We start from the raw sequence: 21,822 nt of genomic DNA on the forward strand, positions 1-21,822 counted from the left end.
TCAGAGTTGATCAAGGCTGGGGGGCAGGCCAGCAACAGGCACATGCCTGGCCCCAGGGAGGAAGCAGGAGGACCTAGAGGGACATGGAAGGTGGCAGCTACAATGAGGCCCAAAATGACTGTGCGTCCCAGTTTTTAGGCAGAGCTCAGCAATGGGGGACCCAGAAGCCCAGAGTTGTGTGTGTTTATGAACCCCAAAGCTCAGAGTGGGAAGGAGGCTTGGTAGAGACTGGATAGAAACTGAGAAAAGGATGGGTTACAGAGACTTAGGTCAGAATAGTTGTAAGAACTGGTAACGAGGGTGTGGCTAGAATGTAAGACAGGAGCCTCAGATCTGATAGGAAGCCACAGGACCAGTCCAGAGGAAGGAAAGTGCAAGGAAAGGTGATTTGAAGCCACAGACACCACATTGGGGTGCACGGGCACTATGTCAGAGAAGAGAGGAGTACGGATGCTGCCTTCCACAGGCAGGCACAAGCCACCCTGTCTGCAGCCGGGGGCGTGAGCTAAGAGGGGCTGCTAGAGGCATGGATTTTGTGTGGGAAGTGTGGGGGGCAGGGAGGGGGTCGTAGGGAGGGGGTGGCTTCAAGTGGACTCTTCCATGAGTCAAGGACAACTGCTGGAGTGGGGAGATAGGCTTGGCAGATATTGTCTGCTTATCTTTACAGCCCAGAGGACCAAGTTTTCAGGAAGGAAGTGCAGACTTGGTCATCCCCGACATGTCCTACACTCAGAGAGCAAAGGGCCCAGGCTGGTTATATAGACAGGACGATTCAGACGAGAGACAGAAGGCTGATCATGGAAAGGGTCTTAAAGAGCATCTTAGTCCTATCTCATTGGACAGGTTGGGAAACTGAGGCACAGTAAGGGCCAGGGGCTTCACTGAGGTTACCCAGCTAACTGGTGGAACCCAAACCCCTTTCCCTATGGAAGAATGCGCAACCAGACCAAATGAAAAGGGTGACATGCCACTGCTCAAGGGTTGAGTCAAGCCTCAGTAATCCCAGGAGGGGCTGTGAGATGCTGCCATCCTCTCTCCGGGCATGGCTGAGACTTAGGAAGGCCTGGCCTAGCCATATTGGTGCCCCTCATGTCACCCTCACCCTCTGCCTTCACTCCAGCCAAGCTGACAGTCAATATCTTGGATGTCAATGACAACACGCCCCAGTTCAAGCCCTTCGGGATCACCTACTACACAGAGCAGGTCCTGGAGGGGGCCACCCCGGGCACCACACTCATCGCCGTGGCAGCCGTGGACCCTGACAAAGGCCTCAATGGGCTCATTACCTACACCCTGCTGGACCAGATGCCCCCAGGCTACGTCCAGCTGGAAGACTCCTCAGCAGGTAGGTAGGAAACCTGCCAGAGAAGGGTTGAGGGACATGTGTATGCCTGCTTAGACTCCAAGAGGGACCACAGCCCATTCTCACCCTCCAGTTGGGGCCACACCATGGCCTCTCAGTGGGCTGGGCCAGAGCCCATATGACCAACATTCTAGTGACAACCAGATGCCCAAACTAGAGGAAAAGACAGAGTGCCTGGCCCTAGATAGGGATGGAAAGCCCCTTTCAGTTCTGCTGGAAAGCTGGAATACTCTCCACCACCATCTCTACCACCCAAGCTTCCACTATAGTCATCCCTTGGCATCTACGGGGGATTGGTTTCAGGACCCCTCGCAGATACCAAAATTCGCAGATGCTCAAGTCCCATAGTTGGCCCTCCATCCATATCCATAGATTCAACCAGCAGCAGATTGATACTGCAGATACAGAGGACTGACTCTTTTAGTATCGCTTAGGGAGCAAGAAAACCAAGAGGGCGTGTCTCAAAGGCGGTCCTGGGCATGTTGATGTTCATCCCTTTGACTTGGGGAAAGCTTTCTCACTCCTCCAGTGAGGAGAATAGCTGGATGCCAGCTGCTCTCAGCTTCCTGGCCTGCCACACTGGGCAGTGCTCCCTGGCCATGCTCCTTATTCAATGGATCACATCTGCCCCTCAAAGCCCCCGATCCTCCTCTTCATACTTTGGGGAGTTTCCATGAGTGAGGAATGGCCAAAATGGCACGGGTGCCTCTGTGTCTTAGGGAAGGTCATTGCCAACCGGACAGTGGACTATGAGGAAGTGCACTGGCTCAACTTTACCGTGAGGGCCTCGGACAATGGGTCCCCACCTCGGGCAGCTGAGATCCCTGTCTACCTGGAGATTGTGGACATCAATGACAACAACCCCATCTTTGACCAGCCTTCCTACCAGGTGGGTGGCCAGGCCAACATGTTGGCTCCAGGACCTGTGCCCATTCCTTGGGGCCTTTGGGCATCCTCCGCTACCACCCTGCAAGCCTCTGAGCCTCATGGGAGTGACCACCCCATGAGCAGCTTGATGCCCTGGGTTGTCCCCATCAGTACGTTCCCAGGGGCAGGGACTCCAGGACTGACATTGGCCTACTCTCTCTCCCTGCCCACCGGGCTTCAGGAAGCCATCTTTGAGGATGTGCCTGTAGGCACAGTCATTCTGAGGGTCACTGCTACTGATGCTGACTCGGGCAACTATGCTGTCATTGAGTACGGCCTCGGGAATGGAGAGGGCAAGTTTTCCATCAACCCCACGACGGTAAGCGGGCAGGGGAGGGCATGGGTTTGGGGAGTAGGGGTGGGAAAGGCCCAGAGCGTCATAGGCTGAGAAGCCACCAAAAGTATTGTAGTCATTCCCGCATTTCTGCGTCCTGCCACCCAAACATCTGTAGCCTCAGGGTTTTTTAGCCAAGTCAGCAAGACCTGTCCTCAGAGTCCCAGACAACCTGCAGACGATGGCCTTTCTGTCCCAGCAGATGTGAAAGGAATTGGCCGAAGTCTTTTGTAACTAGCCCTCTGTGGGACAAAAACTCCTGAGATGTGTTCCCAGGAGACTAGAAAATTTGATCCAAGTCCTTGTGACTGCTTTTTGAAACTGTCGAAAGAGAGGCATAGGCAGCTCTGCAGAAAGTGGGCACAGTATTTGAGCACCTCCTGTATACGTGTGGCCCTCTCCTCAGCGCATCCCCTATGCTCCCATGAGTCTCAGGCTTGTGGGAGAGCAGAAACTCAAGAGGAAAGGTGGATGATCATTTCAAATGTCTGCAAATTAGCTAAAAGCTGCTGTTTCGGTATAGAGACAGCCCTGTGGCATGGGAGTGGTTGGTTGGCCAGGGTCTTTCCCAGTTCCTGGGCTAGAACTGGGCTTCCCTCCCACTGCCTTCCCCTGCCCACATCCCCCTGCATGCTGCCCTCTCAGCGTCGTTCTCTTCTTCCTGCTTGGTATGAACAATCAGGCATGCTCCTGGCCTGGCCCTATAAACAGCAAATACTTATGGAGTGCTACTGTATGCCTGGCCAGGTAGTGAGCTTCGCCCTGAGCTGTTCATCCCATCTCCAGGTGGACTAGGGTAGTGAGGGCAAGAAGACCACTAGAGTGGACTCTCCATGCGGGCAGGGGCTGCTGTCTCTTCTGTTCAGTGCTGTATCTCTAGAGCCCAGAACAGTATCTGGCACATAGTAGATGCTCAATAAATATCTGCTGGATTGATGATGAACCTGACCCTTCCCTGCCCCTACTAGGGTGACATCTATGTGCTGTCCTCTCTGGACCGGGAGAAGAAGGACCACTATATCCTGACTGCCATTGCCAAAGACAACCCTGGGGATATAGCCAGCAACCGTCGAGAAAATTCAGTGCAGGTGAGAGGCACAAGCCTGGGCTGGGGACACTAAGGATTAGGGTCGTGGAGGCAGTAAGCCAAACCGTGAGAGAAATCAGAGCAGGGGCAGGGCCACCTGGTCCCTCAGCGACATGGTGGCAGGAAGGAGAAGGCAGGAGCTCAGCTGGGTGGGTCACGATGGCTGTGGCTTAGGGACATGGGCACTCTAGCAGAAATCTCTTGTGCCAAACCCCTGCAAAGGCAGCTAAACATACTTGGGTATAACCCAAATAAAGCCTGGGGCTCCGTATGGCCCAGTGTCTCCATGGCGTCTCAGTGAAAGAAACAATCCAGCAACCAAACATAATTATAAAGCAATTATCTTTGTTTATGTTTCTTAAAGAACATTCATGAGGGGTCAAATTCACAACCCCATTTCCAGTGCCGTTCTAGCATCCACACAGTTGCCAACCCTGGGACCGGTATCCCACCTTGTAAGCTCTACCCCAGTTCTATCCAAAATCCTGTTTCTTGAGGCTTTGCTGTCTCTTTCTTCCTCCCCACTTCTTTCTGCCTTGTCCGGTCATGTCTTTCTGCATTCATTCTTCCAGTCCTCCCCCACCATCCAAAAAAACCACTCTCCTGGGTGAGGGGGTGAGAAGCTGGCTGGGAGCACTCACACACATCTGAACCCTGTCCCTGTCACACAGCCGTGTGCTGTACGGGGAAAGGCACGGTATTTGGAGTCAGAAGACTAAGGTTGCCTCCCTCCCAGGACGGTCTTGAGTCCGGGAGGTGGAGGGGTTTGGGGGTGGAAAGTGCTTCATGCGCTGAAAGGGTCTCTTAAAATTGCTAGGAAAGGCTCTGGTGAGAGTGCAGTCAGGCTGGGCCACAGCAGCCCGGAGGGGAAAAAAAAGCCCTCCGGTCTGGTGTGTCCATAGGACCTGCCCTAGGCTGCAGCAGGGCCAGCAGAGAGCGCCACGTCTCAGACCAGACACAAATCCCGGTCAAGAGGGGGCCTTCAGGGGTGGGGGAATCGCCATCCAGCGTTAGGGTCCAGAGTTCAGAGTGAGATGTATGGGACCACTCAAGGAAGGAGCACAGCGCAGAGTAGGAGGTGGGCGGGAGGGCTTCCTGCTTCAGAGCCCTCACGGAAAATCTGCTAACTACAGTTAGCTGCCGAGCGTCTCCTCGGGCCAGGCACTGCCCACATACCATCACAATCTAGCATACACCAGCACGAAGGTGCCTCCCAAGGCCCTGAGAGATAGACATATTGTCCCCGATATACAGTTAAGGAAGCTGAGGCTCAGAGGGTTAAATAAATTGTTTCAGGTCAGACTCCAACAATGGGCACTGTCCACCTCTTCTTATTTGTATGTGACTGGGTCACCTGACGTAGCCCCCAGTATGCTCCTGACATTTGACCTCAAACTCCCCTGCCCCCCGCCAGGTGGTGATCCAGGTGCTCGATGTCAATGACTGCCGGCCAGAGTTCTCCAAGCCCCAGTACAGCACGAGCGTGTATGAGAATGAGCCACCGGGCACCTCTGTCATCACCATGATGGCCACCGACCAGGATGAGGGCTCCAATGCGGAGTTGGCCTACTCACTGGAGGGCCCCGGCATGGGTACGTAGCCTGCTCCCCACCCGTGATGCCTTGGGGGGGGAGGGGGGGCAGGCTGCCGTGGGAAGGGTGTTTCAGCCAGAGCCATGCCCTGCCTTCCTGCCCCACCTGCCAGAGGCCTTCCGCGTGGACAAGGACTCTGGCCTGGTGACAACACAGCGGCCACTGCGTTCCTACGAGAGATTCAACCTGACCGTGGTGGCCACAGATGGCGGGGAACCTCCACTCTGGGGCACAACCATGCTCCTGGTGGAGGTCATCGACGTTAATGACAACCGCCCCGTGTTTGTGCGCCCACCCAACGGCACCATCCTCCACATCAAAGAGGTACTGCTGTCCCCAGGGGGCCTCCTGCCCAACATTCTCCCCTCCCAATATCCAGCCCACTTCTTCATCCTACAGTCACGCCTGAGAGAATGACAGGGTCCCCACGGTGAAGGTGGGGAAACTGAGGCCAGGGTCGGGAACGGACTTGCTCCATGCCACACAGGGCAGTACTGAACAGTGGTTAGTAATATGGGCTGTGTCAGCAGAAGGTCTTGGGGTTACGTCTATCGCTTACCAGACAAATGACCTGGAGCAAGTGACTTCTCTAAGTTTGATTTTCCATCTGCACAACGGGACTAATAAAAGTAGGAGCTCCATCTCTTGCTCTTAGATGTCTTCCAAGAAGGTCAGTCTCCCCAGAAACCCACTTCCCCTATACTTGTCTCAAAATAAACGTACGTGCCCCTTCCATCTGTCTGCTGTTCCTGCTGCTGATACCCACGTGAGGACAGCCTGGTGAGGATGGGCATCAAAATAAGAAACAAGAGGAAGTGGCTGAGCTCCTAGAACCTCTCCGATTCTTTCGTTCTTTGCTCTAAACTGCCATGTAAAGATAGGGAAGTCCTCCCCCATCTCCTAGCCTCCCCCTCTTCCTCTCAGCACCCAGGCCCAAAACGCTCCTTGGTGGTACAGTCAGGGTGTTTCCCATTTGTTCTTTGCTCCCCCAACTTGAGCATGTCTCCGCATCTCAGAGTGTCAGCATTAAGTCCTTGTTGTCACTCTCTCTTTTTTTTTTAATTGGGGAACAATGTGTTTTTCCAGGACCCATCAGCTCCAAGTCAAGTAGTTGTCTTCAATCTAGTTGTGGAGCGTGCATCTCAGTGGCCCATGTGGGGATCAAACCAGTAACCTTGGTGTTATGAGCACTGCGCTGTAACCAACTGAGCCAGTGGGCCGCCCCTCTATCTCCTCTTTGAGATCCCACGGGAGAAATTTCTGCCAGGGCTGAGCTCTGGGAAACACTGTGTTTTTAACACTTTGATTTGCTTTTACCTGTATCTCCTGTAATGATTCCGTGGTCCTCTTCGCTTTGCCCACTAGGGGGCTCAGAATGATCAGCCCACCTTGAGTGGCCCTGCAAGGTCTTAGCACACACACCTTGCTTCCTATCCCTCAGTTCCCATTTTCCTGCCAACCATTTCTTTTCTTTTACCCTGATTTTTTTTTTAACTTGTTCACTCTTATTATAATTTATACTTTCTTGTAAGCTGCCTCAAATGCTGCTTGTGGAATGAAGCAGGATATGGCTTCATAATAATCTAGTTCTTTTCCACACCAAAGGCCCCACTCACTTATTTTTCCCTTCGAGGGCTCCATATTTTCAAAGATTTAAGTCTCCCCAACAACCAGCATTTGTTAAGTAATTACCTATTGGTCATCTCACTTTCTATTAATTAGTTGTAACTTCCATTCAGTTTCTGATTGCCATGATCAATGAGATTAACGGTGAAACCATGCTAAGCTGGTAATTTTTCAACTAAAAGCAATGAAACTTGCTCTTTTTCTGGTGTCCTGGGCAGCCTTATCATGGGTCAATGTGTGATGTCAACTAGATTTTTACACTTAACTCAGGGATTCAGGAGACTGGGGCTCAGAGGTGAAGTGGCATGTCCGGCTCACATGCTGTCCAGTCTGTATTCACCATGTCACCCTACCTGCCTGTCCCCCAGTTTCAGGTACCCCATTGGGTGGATGGTGTTATTTGGAGATACCTAGAACTCCTGTGATTGGGGTAGCAGAGAGCAAAACAGACCCAGGAACAGAGGGTGGCTGTGGCCTCAGCGTTTTTATCCCTCTTCTGTCTACTAAACCTTAGCATACCATGGGATCTGAGAGATTAGGGAGCTTCCAGAGGGTGGTCACCCTGAGAGGGTTTGGAGCATGGTGGATCCCAGGCTGGACCATTCAGTGGGCAGCGGCCTTAGCTAGTAGTGGAGCGACGGGATGTTCTAGCAGATGCTCAGACTCCAGGAGAGTCCAGCCAAGCAGGCAGAGGTCTCCTAAGGATGCTGAAAGATGGCAAGGACATTCTGATACGGGAAGGGAAAGAACGACAGCTCCATCAGAGCCTGGGAGCTGGGATTCTCTCAGATGCCCCCGGAACCTCCCTCCCATGCGCCCACGCCCCACAGGAGATCCCACTGCGCTCCAACGTGTACGAGGTCTATGCCACAGACCAGGACGAGGGCCTCAATGGGGCCGTGCGCTACAGCTTCCTGAAGTCGACGGGCAATCGCGACTGGGAGTACTTCACCATCGACCCAATCAGCGGCCTCATCCAGACAGCGCTGCGCTTGGACCGTGAGACGCAGGCGGTGTACAGTGTAAGAGGGCGGGGCCTGGAGTGAGGCGCGGGGCCGAGGGTAGAGCTTTCCTCTGGGCACAGGGTCACCGCCTTCCTTCCCACCTAGAATGCCTTGGAGGGTGGTGACGTGGGCCCTGGGGAGTGCCCACGTGGGGCCCTCTGACTCCTCCTTTGACTGTGCTCCCCCCCCCCCTCCAGCTCATCCTGGTGGCCAGCGACCTGGGTCAGCCAGTGCCATATGAAACCATGCAGCCAATGCTGGTGGTCCTGGACGACATCGACGACAACGAGCCCCTCTTCGTGAGGCCTCCAGTGAGCTCTCACCCACCCCCTGCACCAGTCATGCCCACACAGGGACTCCCTGGCTGCAAGCACACACGTACACGTACTCCCCTGTGCACCCTTTACGATATACACATGTGGTTGCACACGGAAACCTGAATACGCTTCACAGAACAAATATTTATTGAGCAGCTATTATTTCAAGGCACTAGTCAGCCGTTTAAAAAGCAGACAAAAATGCCTGCCTCCTGGAGCTGACACTCTCCTGATTGCACACTGTACACAGGAAGCCTGAAAGTCAGTTGTGCTTTACGAGCTGGGGCTGAGCCCCTCGTGTGGACTCAGACTCTCTGACTTAGTGGTTTTTCTTCTTGTGTGCACGTGGGATATGTTCCCTGGAGGTTCTTTGTGAGTGTGGGCCTATGTGCACACTCACGTGCATATAAGAGAGTGTGAGCCCTCATTCAAACATCCATTCAGGGCCTGGGAGACTTTGGAGAACATGCCAAGCCCAGCCCTGCCTTCATGGAGGATGTCACTGGATGACATCCCTGAGGGCAGAGCTGGGGGCTCCCAGGCCCAGCCGTTGTTCCCTTGAGGTTACAGGTGTTCTGCTCACCCCACAAGTTGTGGGCAGTAAACTCCCTCAGCACCCACAAAGGTCCTACCTAGGACCCCCTGGTAGGAGCTGGAAGCTCGGGCCTTCCGTTGGCTTCCTGGGATGACAACCCCCTTCCTCCTGCAGAAAGGCAGCCCCCAGTACCAGCTGCTGACAGTGCCTGAGCACTCACCACGTGGCACCCTCGTGGGCAATGTGACAGGCGCTGTGGACGCAGATGAGGGCCCCAACGCCATCGTGTACTACTTCATTGCAGGTGGGGCCTGATGGGGCTAGTGTCCTGCCTACCCTGGGGCTGGAGAGGACCCCAATATGCCCACCCTGGCCCTGCCCCCTCACCCTGTGCCATGGTCCCACCTTCAGCTGGGAACGAAGAGATGAACTTCCAGCTTCTGCCCGATGGGCGTCTGCTGGTGCTGCGGGACCTGGACCGGGAGCGTGAAGCTCTCTTCTCCTTCATCGTCAAGGCGTCGAGCAATCGCAGCTGGACACCTCCCCGTGGGCCCTCACCAGACCTGGACCTGGTCAATGACCTCAGCCTTCAGGAGGTGCGAGTCGTGATAGAGGACATCAACGACCAGCCACCACGCTTCACCAAGGCTGAATACACTGCAGGTGCAGGGACTGGAGCCTGGGCACGGGGTGTGGGGTGGCCCCTGCCCTACCGCTTACACCCGCCTGCCCATTCCCGCAGGAGTGGCCACTGACGCCAAGATGGGCTCAGAGTTGATCCAAGTGCTGGCCCTGGACGCAGACATTGGCAACAACAGTCTGGTCTTCTACAGCATCCTGGCCATCCACTACTTCCGGGCCTTTGCCAACGACTCTGAGGACGTGGGCCAGGTCTTCACCATGGGTAGGAGCCTGGTTACATATGGGTGGCCTCCAGCCAAGACCTCTGTCACCGCATGGACTGTAGTCTGGAGTATATGAGGTGGTCTGTGTAGGCACCACAGGGTATGGGTGGCCAGCCAGCCAGCCAGCCATGTCAGTCCTTTCATTTATCTACCCATCCATCCTTCATTCATCCATTCAGCCAGCCAGCCAGCAAGCCACTATTCATTCCCCTCTCCCGATCCACATCTACCTACCCACTTCCTTGTTTTCCTTCTTTCCATTTCCTCCTCCGTCCATTATTTATCCATCCATCCTCCCATCTACCCATCTGTCCAGCCAGCCAGGCAGCCCGCCATCTTCCCATTCTCCTTTCCATATATCCACCTGTCTTTCCACTTGTGCACCTCACCCTCGCGTGTCAGGCACTGTGCTAGGCACTGGGGAGCCAGAACTGAGAGCGCACCTGTACCTACAGGTGTGCATGTCTGCTTGTGTACTTGCCTGTGTGGATGGCTGAGCCTCTCTGGGTCAGGTTCTAGAGGATGTGCCAGTGGGTGTCCCGTTACCTTACTTCCCGCCCCAGTCCCTTCCCTGCTCTTCCGTCTGTAGAAAGCCAACCCAGACTCCTTGGCCTGGCATTCAGGGCTCCCCAGGTCTTCTCCTAACCCCTCTTTCTGGCTCTTCATTCCCCTACTAACCTTAAGGGCTCTGTGCTCAGCTCAGTCAAGCTGAACTGCTCACCATTCCTTCAGCCTGCTCTACACCAGCCTCCCCTGGGCCTTTGGTCACTTTCCTTCACTTCCTGGAATACCATCCTGACCTTCAGAACCTCTACCTTCAGATATGCTCCCCCCTCACCCCAAATCAAACTGTAGTTCATATGCCGCCTCCTCCAATCACACCACCAGGCACCATCCTTTCATCCTCTGAGCTCCCACTGTTCTAATTTTAATAAACTAAAATGCAGAGGGGCTAACTAGCTAACTTTGCTTTTAGCAAAAAGTCACACCATGACTTTAAGCAGACAATAAAGCGGCAGATTTTAAACCCAGGTCCACTGTTTTCTAACAGGAGACTGGGATTTGCCTCCTGTGGTCATCTCTCTACTGTGATTGTCAAATTCTGAAGTTCGTGTGAGAGACAGGTGGTTCAGAAGTGTTCCATGGCACCCCAGCAGGGGACAGCAGAGTCCCACACTCATCATCCTAGGGCTAGCGCAGTCCACAGCCATTTTGTTTAATATGCAGAATGTCAATAGTTAAAAATCAGGAGCGTTCACTATAAATCTCTAAAGAGGTGCAGGTCTGACATCACGGGCTGCACACTCTTGTGACCACTGTCAGCCATGCTGAGGCCCTCGCTGGGCTCTGCAGACCTCTGCATCCTGAGTTTCTGCAGGCCCGTGCTGCTTCCTTTTGGTGTGTCACCTGCCCCTGGACCTTGCCCCTTCCCCGGGGGATTCTGGGGCACTGGGTGGCCCCTGAGCGGCTCCCCACCCATGGGCTCTTCCTGCAGGGAGTGTGGATGGCATCCTGCGCACCTTTGACCTCTTCATGGTCTACAGCCCCGGCTACTTTGTGGTGGACATTGTGGCCCGGGACCTGGCAGGCCACAACGACACGGCTATCATCGGCATTTACATCCTGAGGGATGACCAGCGCGTCAAAATCGTCATTAATGAGATCCCCGACCGCGTGCGTGGCTTTGAGGAGGAGTTCATCCGCCTACTCTCCAACATCACTGGTGCCATCGTCAACAGTGATGACGTGCAGGTGCCCATGGAACCCACCCTGGGGCTGGGGGCAGTAGAGCAAGAAGGGAGACTAGGCCACAAGGAGGGACAGGGCGTTGTGGAGCGGTCAGGGGCATGAAAGGGGGTATATGCCCATCAATCATTTCCTAGCAGCATGGCCTTGGGAAAGTCCTTCCAGGTCTCTGGGCCTCAGTTGCCTCATCTGTAAGATGGAGCTAATAATAGTGCCCCGCACTGTGCTATGAAGTGATGGTCCTCATGCTTGGTCCTCAGCAAGCACTCAGCAGTGATGGGTGTATTGGTACGGCAGGGCAGGTGGGGCTCCTAGCCCCTCCCAGCCAATCCCTTGCACCTGCCACACCCTATGATGCCCCTTCTCACCTAGTTCCACGTGGACAACAAGGGTCGGGTGAACTTCGCACAGACGGAGCTGCTCATCCACGTGGTGAACCGTGACACCAACCGCATCCTGGACGTGGACCGGTAGGCGGGGGTCTGTGCTCAGACTGTCCATCTGCTTCCCTGCCCTGGAGTTGGGGAGGGGACCAACCAACAGAGGCCCAGACAACACCATCAGGCCTGCTGTGTGGGGCTCTCCCCCAGAGGTGGGCAGGGCTGGAAGAAAGACCAGTTTATGGCTATGAGCAGAGCTTGGAGGCTCTGAGCCTTGCTCTCCCCACCTGTAAAATGGGAATGTTATGCTGACTGTGAGGATCAAACAGGATCCTCTATGAGGGGACGGTGAACCCCGTAAGATACAAACCTGGGTGGGCTTGGGGAGAAAGTACACTTCAGGGGCCCAAAGCAGGAGCTAGGCAGGCTGGCTGAGTAGGGAAAGCCCTGTGGGCTGTGAGGATGGGCGCTGAGGCCCCCGTTCCTTGCCCAGGGTGATCCAGATGATTGACGAGAACAAGGAACAGCTGCGGAACCTTTTCCGGAACTACAACGTGTTGGACGTGCAGCCCGCCATCTCCGTCCGGCTGCCCGATGACATGTCTGCCCTGCAGGTACGCCAGCGGCACCCGCCCCACAGCCCCCGCGCCAGCCCTGGTGCTCTCACCTGCTCACGCCTGGCCCTGTCTCCCCAGATGGCGATCATTGTCCTGGCCATTCTCCTTTTCCTGGCTGCCATGCTCTTTATCCTCATGAACTGGTACTACAGGACCGTGTGAGTGACCCCTAGCCCCCTGCTCTGAGGTTGGCTGACCGGCCCTGCTCCTGGGGCAGATGTGAAGGCAGGCAGGGCCCTGAGACGCCAGCCCAGCCCCAGCCTCCCTCACCAGCTCTTCTCTTTGCTTCTCTCCAGACACAAGAGAAAGCTCAAAGCCATAGTGGCTGGCTCAGCAGGTGAGCGATGGCTGTGATGGGTGGGGAGGTGAAGAGGACAGGAGGGGCTCCTGGGGAGCTTGAGTGCTTGCCCAGGCCTCACAAGGCCTGGACCAGCCCCAGGCTCCCCAGCTCCAGCAGGGCGGCGCCCTCCCCTCCATGCCCCAACCGCTCCCTGCAGGGAATCGTGGCTTCATTGACATCATGGACATGCCCAACACCAACAAGTATTCCTTTGATGGGTGAGTGGGGTCCCCAAGCCCTGCCTGGTGCACTTTTGGGAGGCCTACCAAGGACCCAGCTGGGGTGACTTCCTTACTGCCTCCCAGTGAGGAAACACTGACTGGCTGAAACCTGGGGTGTGGGCGCCCCCTTCTGGGCCAGCCACCCTCTCTCCACTCTCAAACTGTCACTGAGCTGGGCTCCCCACCTGATGGGCCCCTGGTTCCAGGGGGGCTTTCACTTTGGTCAATGAGTACAGGGTGAGGCGTCCAACCAAAGCTGATCCAGATTGACATGTCCTGTTCTGGTTCTACTGGCATCCTCGTGGGGAGGAGGTACCACAGGTGCCACGGGCAAGGGGCCTGCTTACGGTCTCCAACCACCCAGTTCTGGGAAAGGCACTACAGTTAGCCAGGGAAATGAACAGGGCTGAGGGGTGAGGCTGGTGGGTCATCTGTCCACTCAAGCCTTCCCTCCTCACCCCACCCCGCTCCCTACCTGTAGGGCCAACCCGGTGTGGCTGGATCCTTTCTGCCGGAACCTGGAACTGGCTGCCCAGGCCGAGCATGAGGACGACCTGCCAGAGAACCTGAGTGAGATCGCTGACCTGTGGAGCAGCCCCACCCGCACCCACGTGAGCCTGGGACAGAGCCAAGGGCGGACAATCATGAGGGATGGGGCAGAGGTAGAGCAGGTCTTCGCTACCACTGGCCAAGGAGCTGGGTTCTCTGGGAGGTGGTCCCCTACTCTCTGTGTGTGTGTGTGTGTGTGTGTGTGTGTGTGTGCGCGTGCGCACACACGTGGTCTACCTCTGGTCCAGCTAATGTCCCCTCTCCCCAGGGAACTTTTGGGCGTGAACCAGCAGCAGTCAAGCCTGATGATGACCGGTATTTGCGGGCAGCCATCCAGGAGTACGATAACATTGCCAAGCTGGGCCAGATCATTCGGGAGGGTCCCATCAAGGTGAGCCCTTTCTATAGGCTCCTGCACCTCCACCGCCAGAGCCCTGGCTGAGCTTGGACCCCCTCCAGAGGATGCAAGGGGGGGCGGCGTGATCCTGGGAAACAGCTTTCTCCACCTCCAGGCTCAGCTAGACCTGCCCTCCACTGGGGGAAAGAACACAGGGCAGAAAGTGTCCTGGGCACTGGGCCCAATCAAGATCTGCTTCAGCCCATGGTGGCCCGGGACCGGGGCCCTATCATGAGCTATCGCCAGGCTCTGCTCCTGATCCTCTACTAGGATTAGAGGCCTGTGCCTCCTTGACTCCCCGACTCCCCGTCACTTTCCATCAGCCCTATCTGAGTTGTAATGGGAGTGAGGGAGGGGTGGGCCAGGCTGGGGAGGGCTGCGGTGGGGGTTAACCCTCTCCCTCCCCCAGGGCTCGCTGCTGAAGGTGGTCCTGGAGGATTACCTGCGGCTCAAAAAGCTCTTTGCACAGCGGATGGTGCAAAAAGCCGCCTCCTGCCACTCCTCCATCTCAGAGGTAGCGGGCGGGCCAGGGACCTGTGTGCCGTGCCCCAGCCCTGGGGGTGCTCGCGCGCGTGCTCTCTCTCTCTCTCTCTCTCTCTCTCTCCCTCTCCTGCTGCCCTCGTCCTTCTGTCTTTGGAGCTCAGCAGCCAGGGCCAAAGAGAGCAATGAGTGGGGGTGCAGGAAGCCAGACAATGGGCTCTGCTTTTCTGGGGTCTGCAGTGGGCTTTCCCAGAGATGGGGTGGGCACTGCGGCATTGTTTCTCAGAGGTGAGGAACCCTGAAGATACCTTTAAAGAGTGATGTCATTTAAAGAAAATGGCTGTATGGTCAAATAGGTCTATATATATGTTTGTTTGCCTGCAGTGATGCCAACCCTTTAAAAAGTCAGACTTGATCTCAAAACCTAGATTACCAGCTGAGCCAACATTCCCAGCTGGAATAAGCTAAAGCTGAGTTTCACACAGGACACAAGCGTCATTTGTGAGTCTCCACTACACCCTATTAATCCCCTCCAACTTCACCTGGGGACACTTTCAACCTGTGTTGACCCTGCTTGAGGCCAACTTGGTGACAAACCCAGATAGCACAGTTGCATCATAGGATCTTTGTAGATTATCATAGTGAAAACATGAAATTCAAAAGCCTCTCGTAAGAAGCCCCTAGTCCTGAGAACACATCTGTAGCACCGTAAGTACCCAAGGTTCCCCTCTGCACCGTTTGAGAAACACTTCAAGGTTGGACAGGCCTGCTACAACACAAGCCCCAGGTCCCTTTTGTGCAGTAAGGGAGGAACCAGGCAGGTGGGCCTCTGGGGCCATCCACCTGCTCAGCTGTTGCACGGCCCTGAGCATGTGGGGATCCCTGAGCCATGCGGGGGGGTCCCGGCCTCTTGCAGCTGATCCAGACGGAACTGGAGGAGGAGCCGGGGGAGCACAGCCCAGGCCAGGGCAGCCTGCGCTTCTGCCACAAGCTGCCACCAGAGCTGAGGGGGCCTGATGGGATCCACGCGGTGCACAGCAGCACAGGTACACTGCTGGCCACGGACCTCAACAGCCTGCCCGAGGATGACCAGAAGGGTCTGGGCCGCTCGCTGGAGACGCTGACAGCCGCCGAGGCCAGTGCCTTTGAGCGCAACGCCCGCACGGAGTCCGCCAAATCAACACCCCTGCACAAGCTTCGCGATGTGATCATGGAGAGCCCCCTGGAGATCACAGAGCTATGACTTGCTGGGGGCGCCTCACTGGTGTGAGCAGCGCCTGTCCCTAGCCCCCTCTCATGGCAAGGGCAGGGGCAGGACCACGGGTGTGGGCCCCTCCCCAGCCAGCCCTGGGCTCACAACCTTCAGGTGGCCTAGACCTTGGGCTGGCCCGGCAGTGGCAGCCCGCATCCGCTGCTCGGATTCCACTTCTGCCAGACGCTCATTCAGCATCTGACTTCTACATCATAAAATTTGTTATTTTTTTAAGAAAACCAAACAAAAATGTTAAGCGTCTAAGGATGAGGTAAGGAGCGTCACTGGGGACCCAGGAGTTTAAGGACCAATTCAGCCCAGGCTGAGCTGAGAGGCCAAGCAGGTCCGCCCGACATGGTTCCAGTTCCCTGCCTGACCTTGACTTCCTCCCTGACTTTGGTTCAAGCCCCCCTGCCTTTCTGCCACATCCCTGGCTGGACATCTAGGTGGGGGCAGTGAGTGACCCCTGCCTCCCCACATGGACAAGGTTAATAGTAGCCACAAACCACGTTCTCTTCATTTCATGGCTTCCCAAATATGCCCGGCTCATAAAGAGAAATGACTGATGTTCCCTTGGGTTTTGAATGTAGAGTGGTCGTGTGTATTCCTTTTTTTAAAAAATTAAGTTATTCCCTCAATATTTTCCCTTTGGTTTGTTTAACTGGTACTCACTGAACATTTCTGGAATGGTCTGAATTTTAAAAGAAAAGCAACTCACAAGGAACCGTCAGTTTGCTCTGGTAAACTACCGTGTGGCTGGCCATGGGGGGTGGGGGTGAAAGGCACGGCAGCTCTGGGCCCAGCCAGGCCCTGGGTATTTCGAGGACCAGATGGGACTTTCTTACCCACGTCGCTTTCTTTCTCTGGCCAAGGGGGCCATAGGACTGCTGGGCACTTACAGGTCCATGGCCTCGGAGCAGAATCAGAAGCGAAACTTCTGGCTGAGGTGTCAACAAAAAGGCTTAGGCTCAGGTCTGGTTGACAGACTTTATTGTTAAATCACAGAAACTTTAGTGCAAAACAAAAAATCGTTAAGTCCATTTAATAGTGACTGCAGATTTTACTGTCTCCTGGCAACCAGAAGTGGGACAGAAGATTCGACCAAACAGGAGGCAGGGCAGCAGCCAAGGCCCTCAGACAGCACACCCCCTACTCAGAAGCCAGAGGCTTAGGCGTTTATCATCCACATTCATTTCAAGGGCAACAAAGAACAGCTACGAAATGAGTCGGAAGTGAGGGGCTGTGACTGTCCAGGGCGACGGTGGGCAGCAGCGCAGAGGCACAAAGCATGCCTCAGCAGACACAGAGCAGGCACGAGGGGTCACCACTGTCCACATGCTCACTACTAAAGCCAGGCCCACGGGACCTCCACAGAGAGCTAGCAGGTTGCATTCAGGCAGGTTTTTCCACTTCCACCCAAACTCACAGGACACCAAATAAGGCATCAACAGGAAAGACACAGGAAAACAGGATCAAAGGTTGACCCAGGGACAGCGAACTCAGATCCCACCCTGTTCTCCTGAGCAGCTGCTTCCAAAATCTCTATTACAGTGTGAACTCTACTGTTCAAAAAGCCTAACTGTTGTGAGCCTCTAATCTTGCCTATACAACTGCCTTTCTTTTGCTTCTTTGTAAAGCAGCCAACAGGCGCAGGCGGCAGGGAGGGCCCTCTTTAGGGTAGGTAGAGGCCTCAGAAGCCCACCAGTGCCCCAGCCCTGATCAGGGCTCACAACAAAGCCCCAGCCAAAAGGAGGGATGCACGGCCTTCTGTCAAGCCGCTCGGCTCCTCCCCCTCCAGCTAACCACCATGCAAGGGCAGGCTAAAAGACCTCCAGGGCACAGTACGTCATTATCCATCTAGCGGAAAGAAAAGGGACACTGAAGCAGCTACGTCAGCAGTGGGTTAGACACCTCCCACACTGACAGCAATGCTATATATAGTAAGGGAGGTAAGAAATGGAGTGAAGGGAAAGGGGGGGGGCTGAGTTTTATAACAAAGTCAATAGAGCTGTGTTCGTCCCCCCAGACATACAAGTAGGAAAAGATGCTGTGGTTCCTCCAAGATGGAACGTTCTTTCTAGTTCCACACGTGACGTTTGCAATGCTCGATAGCCTGACAGGAGAGAGAAAACTGCATTTAGTCTTCAGATAACAAAGTCCAGTCCTAGCCCTTTCCTGCATCAAACATTACCCAAAAATAGGACCTGTTAATCTCGTCCTAGGTCAGACACTGAAGACGTAGGACTGTATCTCATTTAAAGCCAGGGAGCATGTGGTGGGTTTTGGGGACTCCTAGGCAAGCATCCAGAGCAGCAGGTGTAAAGCACTTGAGTACTCTGCAGATGAGCACGCATGCAGGTCGGGCCCGGTATCCCTTCATCTAGTCACACATTTAGCCCCAGCGTTCAGCTGACAGGCTGCAGAGGCCCCCAAAGCAGAACTCTTCACCCAAAAGTCAGAGCTACACACCAGTTCGGACCCTGAGAAATGGGCCCACAGGCACATTTACACAAGACAGTGGCAGAAACCTATTTCACCAATGACCGTGCTATGGGGGTGACAGCGCAGATGGGCTGGCTGGGGGAAAGCAGCTAGACACGGCTGGGATGGGCCTCGCCACCCCTCCCTTCAGTGGCCCAAAATGATGCAACCTCCCCAACACCAGGAAGGTCAGGCCCCACTGTCACGAGGAAGAAAAAGTTGCGCAAAGGAACATTGAGTAACAGGCTGGTCCAAACATCCCCACCCAGGAAGGCAGCAGGTGGCTACCCAGCCAGGACAGTGCCATGGCACCCTGGGGCTGCAGGGCAGGTGGCAACTCTCAGGATCTTGTGAAAAGAGCTCAGCATGGCCTTGGGTGAAGATTCAGGCCAGGCTCCAACTAGGACAAAAATGACCCCCAACGGGCACAAGGACTTGTGCAAGAATTGGGGCAACGAATCCCATAGGCCTTGTGCAATCCCTGGGGTGACCTCGTGCAAATCTCACCCTGTCACAAGGGAACTGGTGGCAAAGCAAGAAAGCAGAAGCAAAAAATACTGACGAGTACCCACCCCCACCCTCCACTCCTCCAAGACAAAAACACAGTTAGCCCTGCCTTTGTCAGACAGCCATGAGCGAGCCTAATTAATCGCCTCTCCTGGCCTCAGGTTTTTCACTAACATAAAAGACAGAGTAGAGAGCCTGTATCACTGAGGCTCCTAATAAATCAGGCCTCTCACGCGAGCTGCCGACTGCAGGCCTGGGGAGCAGCTGCGGAGCTACTCACATTGCACAGGGTTGCTGTCTCCATGTTCTGGCACCAGTAGCTCGGGCCCCAGACACACTTCTCTGTTCCCAAAAGAGGCTTACGGGCTGCAGGGCAGGCTCCAATTTTCTATATGGTGAAAAAAGGGCAAAAGAAGACGGAAGAATTATTAGATCCACCCAACTAATTCTTTTCAAAACTGAGATTATCCGCTTCTAGAAGCAACTAGAATCAGAGAGAGCTCTGATGTGCATGTTCAAAAAACCAGGGTTGCTGAGTAAAGCGGTGGGACCTAGAAGCCTGGTTCTTTCTAGCTTCTTGGCTGTCCCACGCCCTATCCCCACAGACTCTGCCCCATGGCCAAAAACCTCAGAGGAAGCCTTCCAGGGACCACACAGCGCTCCCCGGTTCCACTGCCCGAGAACCCACACCGCAGCAGAGCTCACCGAGCACACGAAGGACGGATCCATCACCTCCACCAGGATCTCTATCAGCACGGGCTCATACTCGCTCACAAACTGATCACACTGTGAAGCAAACGAACACGGGTCCAGGTCTAGGTGTGCCCAAGCGGAGAGGGGGCACAAAAGGAGGGTGCTGGACGTGCTCTTTATAAGAATTCCTGCCACTGCCAGCCCAGCAGCCCTGGGGCCTCCCTTCCCAGGTGGCCTGCCCCACACTCAGCCTCAGTGGCCCATGTTATTAACCCCCAGTGGCTCCATTTGAGCCAACAGATCGCCTCTAAGAAAAATCTCCCTGGCTGCAAGCCTAGAGGTAGAAATGGCTGGTTTTCTCTCAAAACTGCAGTCAAGGGTACAATCTATGAGCACCCCAGCCTCTGCATTCCCCAGGAAGGTTCGCTTCTGGCTGAAAGCAGCTCAGAGCATACCTGCTTCTGGTAGGGGTCAGGCAGGAAGCTGCAGCCTTTCTCAAGGGCATCCAGGATCTCCTGTTTTGTGCTGTTTTTCTCTAGGTTGTGGTCCAAATAGCCAACCAGCTTCTTGCACACCTCGCAGAAACCACCGTCCTTCTGCCGAGTCACATGTACTGCACAGGAGAGCACAGATTCAGTGCTAGCAGGGCCCTCCCAAACCCCAGCAGGTCCACCAGTCTAACCCCCACCGGGCTCACCAGTCAGTGCGGGCAGCTGCTGGGAGTTGCAGAGGTGGAGCATGGTGCACACCAGCTCAGGGCTCGCCTCCTGCAGGAGGATGGACAGGATGGACCTGCCGTAAGTGTCCACCACCTCTTGGCACTCATCGGACAAGGATACAGGCAATTTCGAGCATATGGTATCAAAAGCATGAATTATTTCTTCCTGAAACACAAGAGGATCATGTGTGAAGATGGGAGGCTGGGTAGGGGTGGGAAAGGTTCTGAAAATACTAACGTGACCAGGAAACCAGTCAACAGCAAGATGCTGCTTCCTCCTACAAAAGACAGGAGCTACAACGCAGGGCAACGTGCCCTCCTCCAGCCCCAGCCCAGGGGGATCCACTGGTGGGAAGTGGTTTACAGCCTCCCAAGCTGGTGTCCAACACCAGCAAGGGCCAAACCCACTGGTTCTGCTGGGGTCTCTTGTTAGGCCATTCTGGCTCAGGGGACAGGGGCGCTCTGCCCCCTGCCAGGAGGGCAGCACTGCGGAAACCCACATACCTCGGTCCTGTTGTTGTCAATCAGCTTGACCACCTCTTTCACCACATACTCGCACAACTCACAGTAAACACTAGACTTCGCCTGGACCAGGTCCTTCTGTTGAGAGAGTAGAACATTTGAATGCCGAGGCCCTTGCCTCACCCCTTGGTCCTGCTCTCTAAAGGAGAGGGGACACAGAGGCCAAGGACAGGTTAGTACCATAAAGGGCCACTTCCTACTGAATTCGAAATGTGTGGCTCCCTCCCAGTGCCTAAGTTCCAGTCCCTCCTGTGTTTTGTGAGGTGGGAGACCCTCCCTTTCCCCAGTCCTCCACCATCACCACCTCCCGCCACTCCACCCGCTAAACACCAGGAATTCATACTTCCGGAGACAGAACCAGTGAAACTGCCCCACCCCCACCCCAAAGAGCTGTCGGGGTGATGTTGTGTTTGGTTACAATCATTTCAGCATTCAGTGTTTGTCCTGGGGAGGTGCAGGGGGAGCAGGAACCAAGGGAAGATCCACTATCTTACAAGACTGAGTTTTAAACACATTTCAGGGATTTAAACTTAACTTGCTCAACTTTCAAGTCTTATTTACACCTGAAATTGCCTTTCTAGAGCCTACCTTTAACAAATCAATACTGTTAAAAAGGACTTTCTGTGACAATAGAAACATCTCTGCTGTCAAACACAGCAGCCACTAGCCACATGTGTCCACTAGCACTTGAAATGTGGCTAGTGTAACCAAGGAACTGCATTTTCTTTAAATTTAAGTAGTGACTAGAGTATAAGCTATAACGTGTCATTTTCTCTAGCCATGACTTCTGGTCAGCGGGGCCTATGAGCATCTCTGGGTTTGAAGGGCAGGCAGCAGTGTCCCCTGACTCTGACACCTTAACCCTTCCTGCGGTCCACACACTGCACGTGCTGAAAGAAGGCAGTAGAGGGAGACGAGTGACATGGGAAGTTCTGGAACAAGAAGTGCATGCATGTGCCATGTTATGTCACGTGGCCTGGCCCGTAAGAACTAGATTGCAAGCTCTATGAACACAAGGGCAATTCTGTTGACCACTGTAGGTGAGCAGTTCTAGGCCTCAGTCTCTAAAACACTGCCTGACCCATTAGAAGTGCTGAATATACACTGATTATGGAATGTAGGAGGATCTGCACCATGAGAAGGGTGCTAGGAAACAAAGCAGACACCTGTGCGTGCAGAGGCAGCACACCCCGGGAAGCTTCTGCACCAGCCCTGGGGGTGTTCGGGGA

The 21,822-nt window shown here is 54.7% G+C and overlaps 2 protein-coding genes across 4 annotated transcripts in view; one reads left to right on the plus strand and one right to left on the minus strand.

Moving 5' to 3' along the window:
* Window positions 1–16,348, plus strand: part of CDH23 (cadherin related 23) — a 430,582-nt gene extending 414,234 nt beyond the window's left edge. Inside the window, exons 47-67 of the mRNA XM_019624627.1 lie at window positions 1,121–1,345; window positions 2,083–2,252; window positions 2,472–2,609; window positions 3,593–3,712; window positions 5,126–5,303; window positions 5,416–5,627; window positions 7,760–7,951; window positions 8,131–8,244; window positions 8,960–9,089; window positions 9,197–9,448; window positions 9,528–9,689; window positions 11,186–11,442; window positions 11,809–11,906; window positions 12,310–12,430; window positions 12,512–12,591; window positions 12,730–12,770; window positions 12,931–12,991; window positions 13,476–13,605; window positions 13,812–13,934; window positions 14,350–14,454; window positions 15,337–16,348. Coding sequence (XP_019480172.1) covers window positions 1,121–1,345; window positions 2,083–2,252; window positions 2,472–2,609; window positions 3,593–3,712; window positions 5,126–5,303; window positions 5,416–5,627; window positions 7,760–7,951; window positions 8,131–8,244; window positions 8,960–9,089; window positions 9,197–9,448; window positions 9,528–9,689; window positions 11,186–11,442; window positions 11,809–11,906; window positions 12,310–12,430; window positions 12,512–12,591; window positions 12,730–12,770; window positions 12,931–12,991; window positions 13,476–13,605; window positions 13,812–13,934; window positions 14,350–14,454; window positions 15,337–15,663 — 3,236 coding nt within the window. The 3' untranslated portion in view covers window positions 15,664–16,348. The remainder of the gene's footprint in view (window positions 1–1,120; window positions 1,346–2,082; window positions 2,253–2,471; window positions 2,610–3,592; window positions 3,713–5,125; window positions 5,304–5,415; window positions 5,628–7,759; window positions 7,952–8,130; window positions 8,245–8,959; window positions 9,090–9,196; window positions 9,449–9,527; window positions 9,690–11,185; window positions 11,443–11,808; window positions 11,907–12,309; window positions 12,431–12,511; window positions 12,592–12,729; window positions 12,771–12,930; window positions 12,992–13,475; window positions 13,606–13,811; window positions 13,935–14,349; window positions 14,455–15,336) is intronic.
* Window positions 16,349–16,645: 297 nt separating this feature from the next.
* PSAP (prosaposin) overlaps window positions 16,646–21,822 on the minus strand; it is a 33,326-nt gene continuing 28,149 nt past the window's right edge. For all 3 annotated transcript variants that reach the window (XM_019625456.1, XM_019625436.1, XM_019625446.1), the window contains 6 exons: window positions 20,576–20,671; window positions 20,051–20,237; window positions 19,809–19,966; window positions 19,366–19,446; window positions 18,941–19,048; window positions 16,646–17,785 (listed from right to left, as the gene is read on the minus strand). In XM_019625456.1, coding sequence (XP_019481001.1) covers window positions 17,750–17,785; window positions 18,941–19,048; window positions 19,366–19,446; window positions 19,809–19,966; window positions 20,051–20,237; window positions 20,576–20,671 — 666 coding nt within the window. In that variant the 3' untranslated portion in view covers window positions 16,646–17,749. The remainder of the gene's footprint in view (window positions 17,786–18,940; window positions 19,049–19,365; window positions 19,447–19,808; window positions 19,967–20,050; window positions 20,238–20,575; window positions 20,672–21,822) is intronic.

This window comes from Hipposideros armiger, unplaced genomic scaffold (assembly GCF_001890085.2).
Source record: "Hipposideros armiger isolate ML-2016 unplaced genomic scaffold, ASM189008v1 scaffold_15, whole genome shotgun sequence".
Lineage (NCBI taxonomy): Eukaryota > Metazoa > Chordata > Mammalia > Chiroptera > Hipposideridae > Hipposideros > Hipposideros armiger.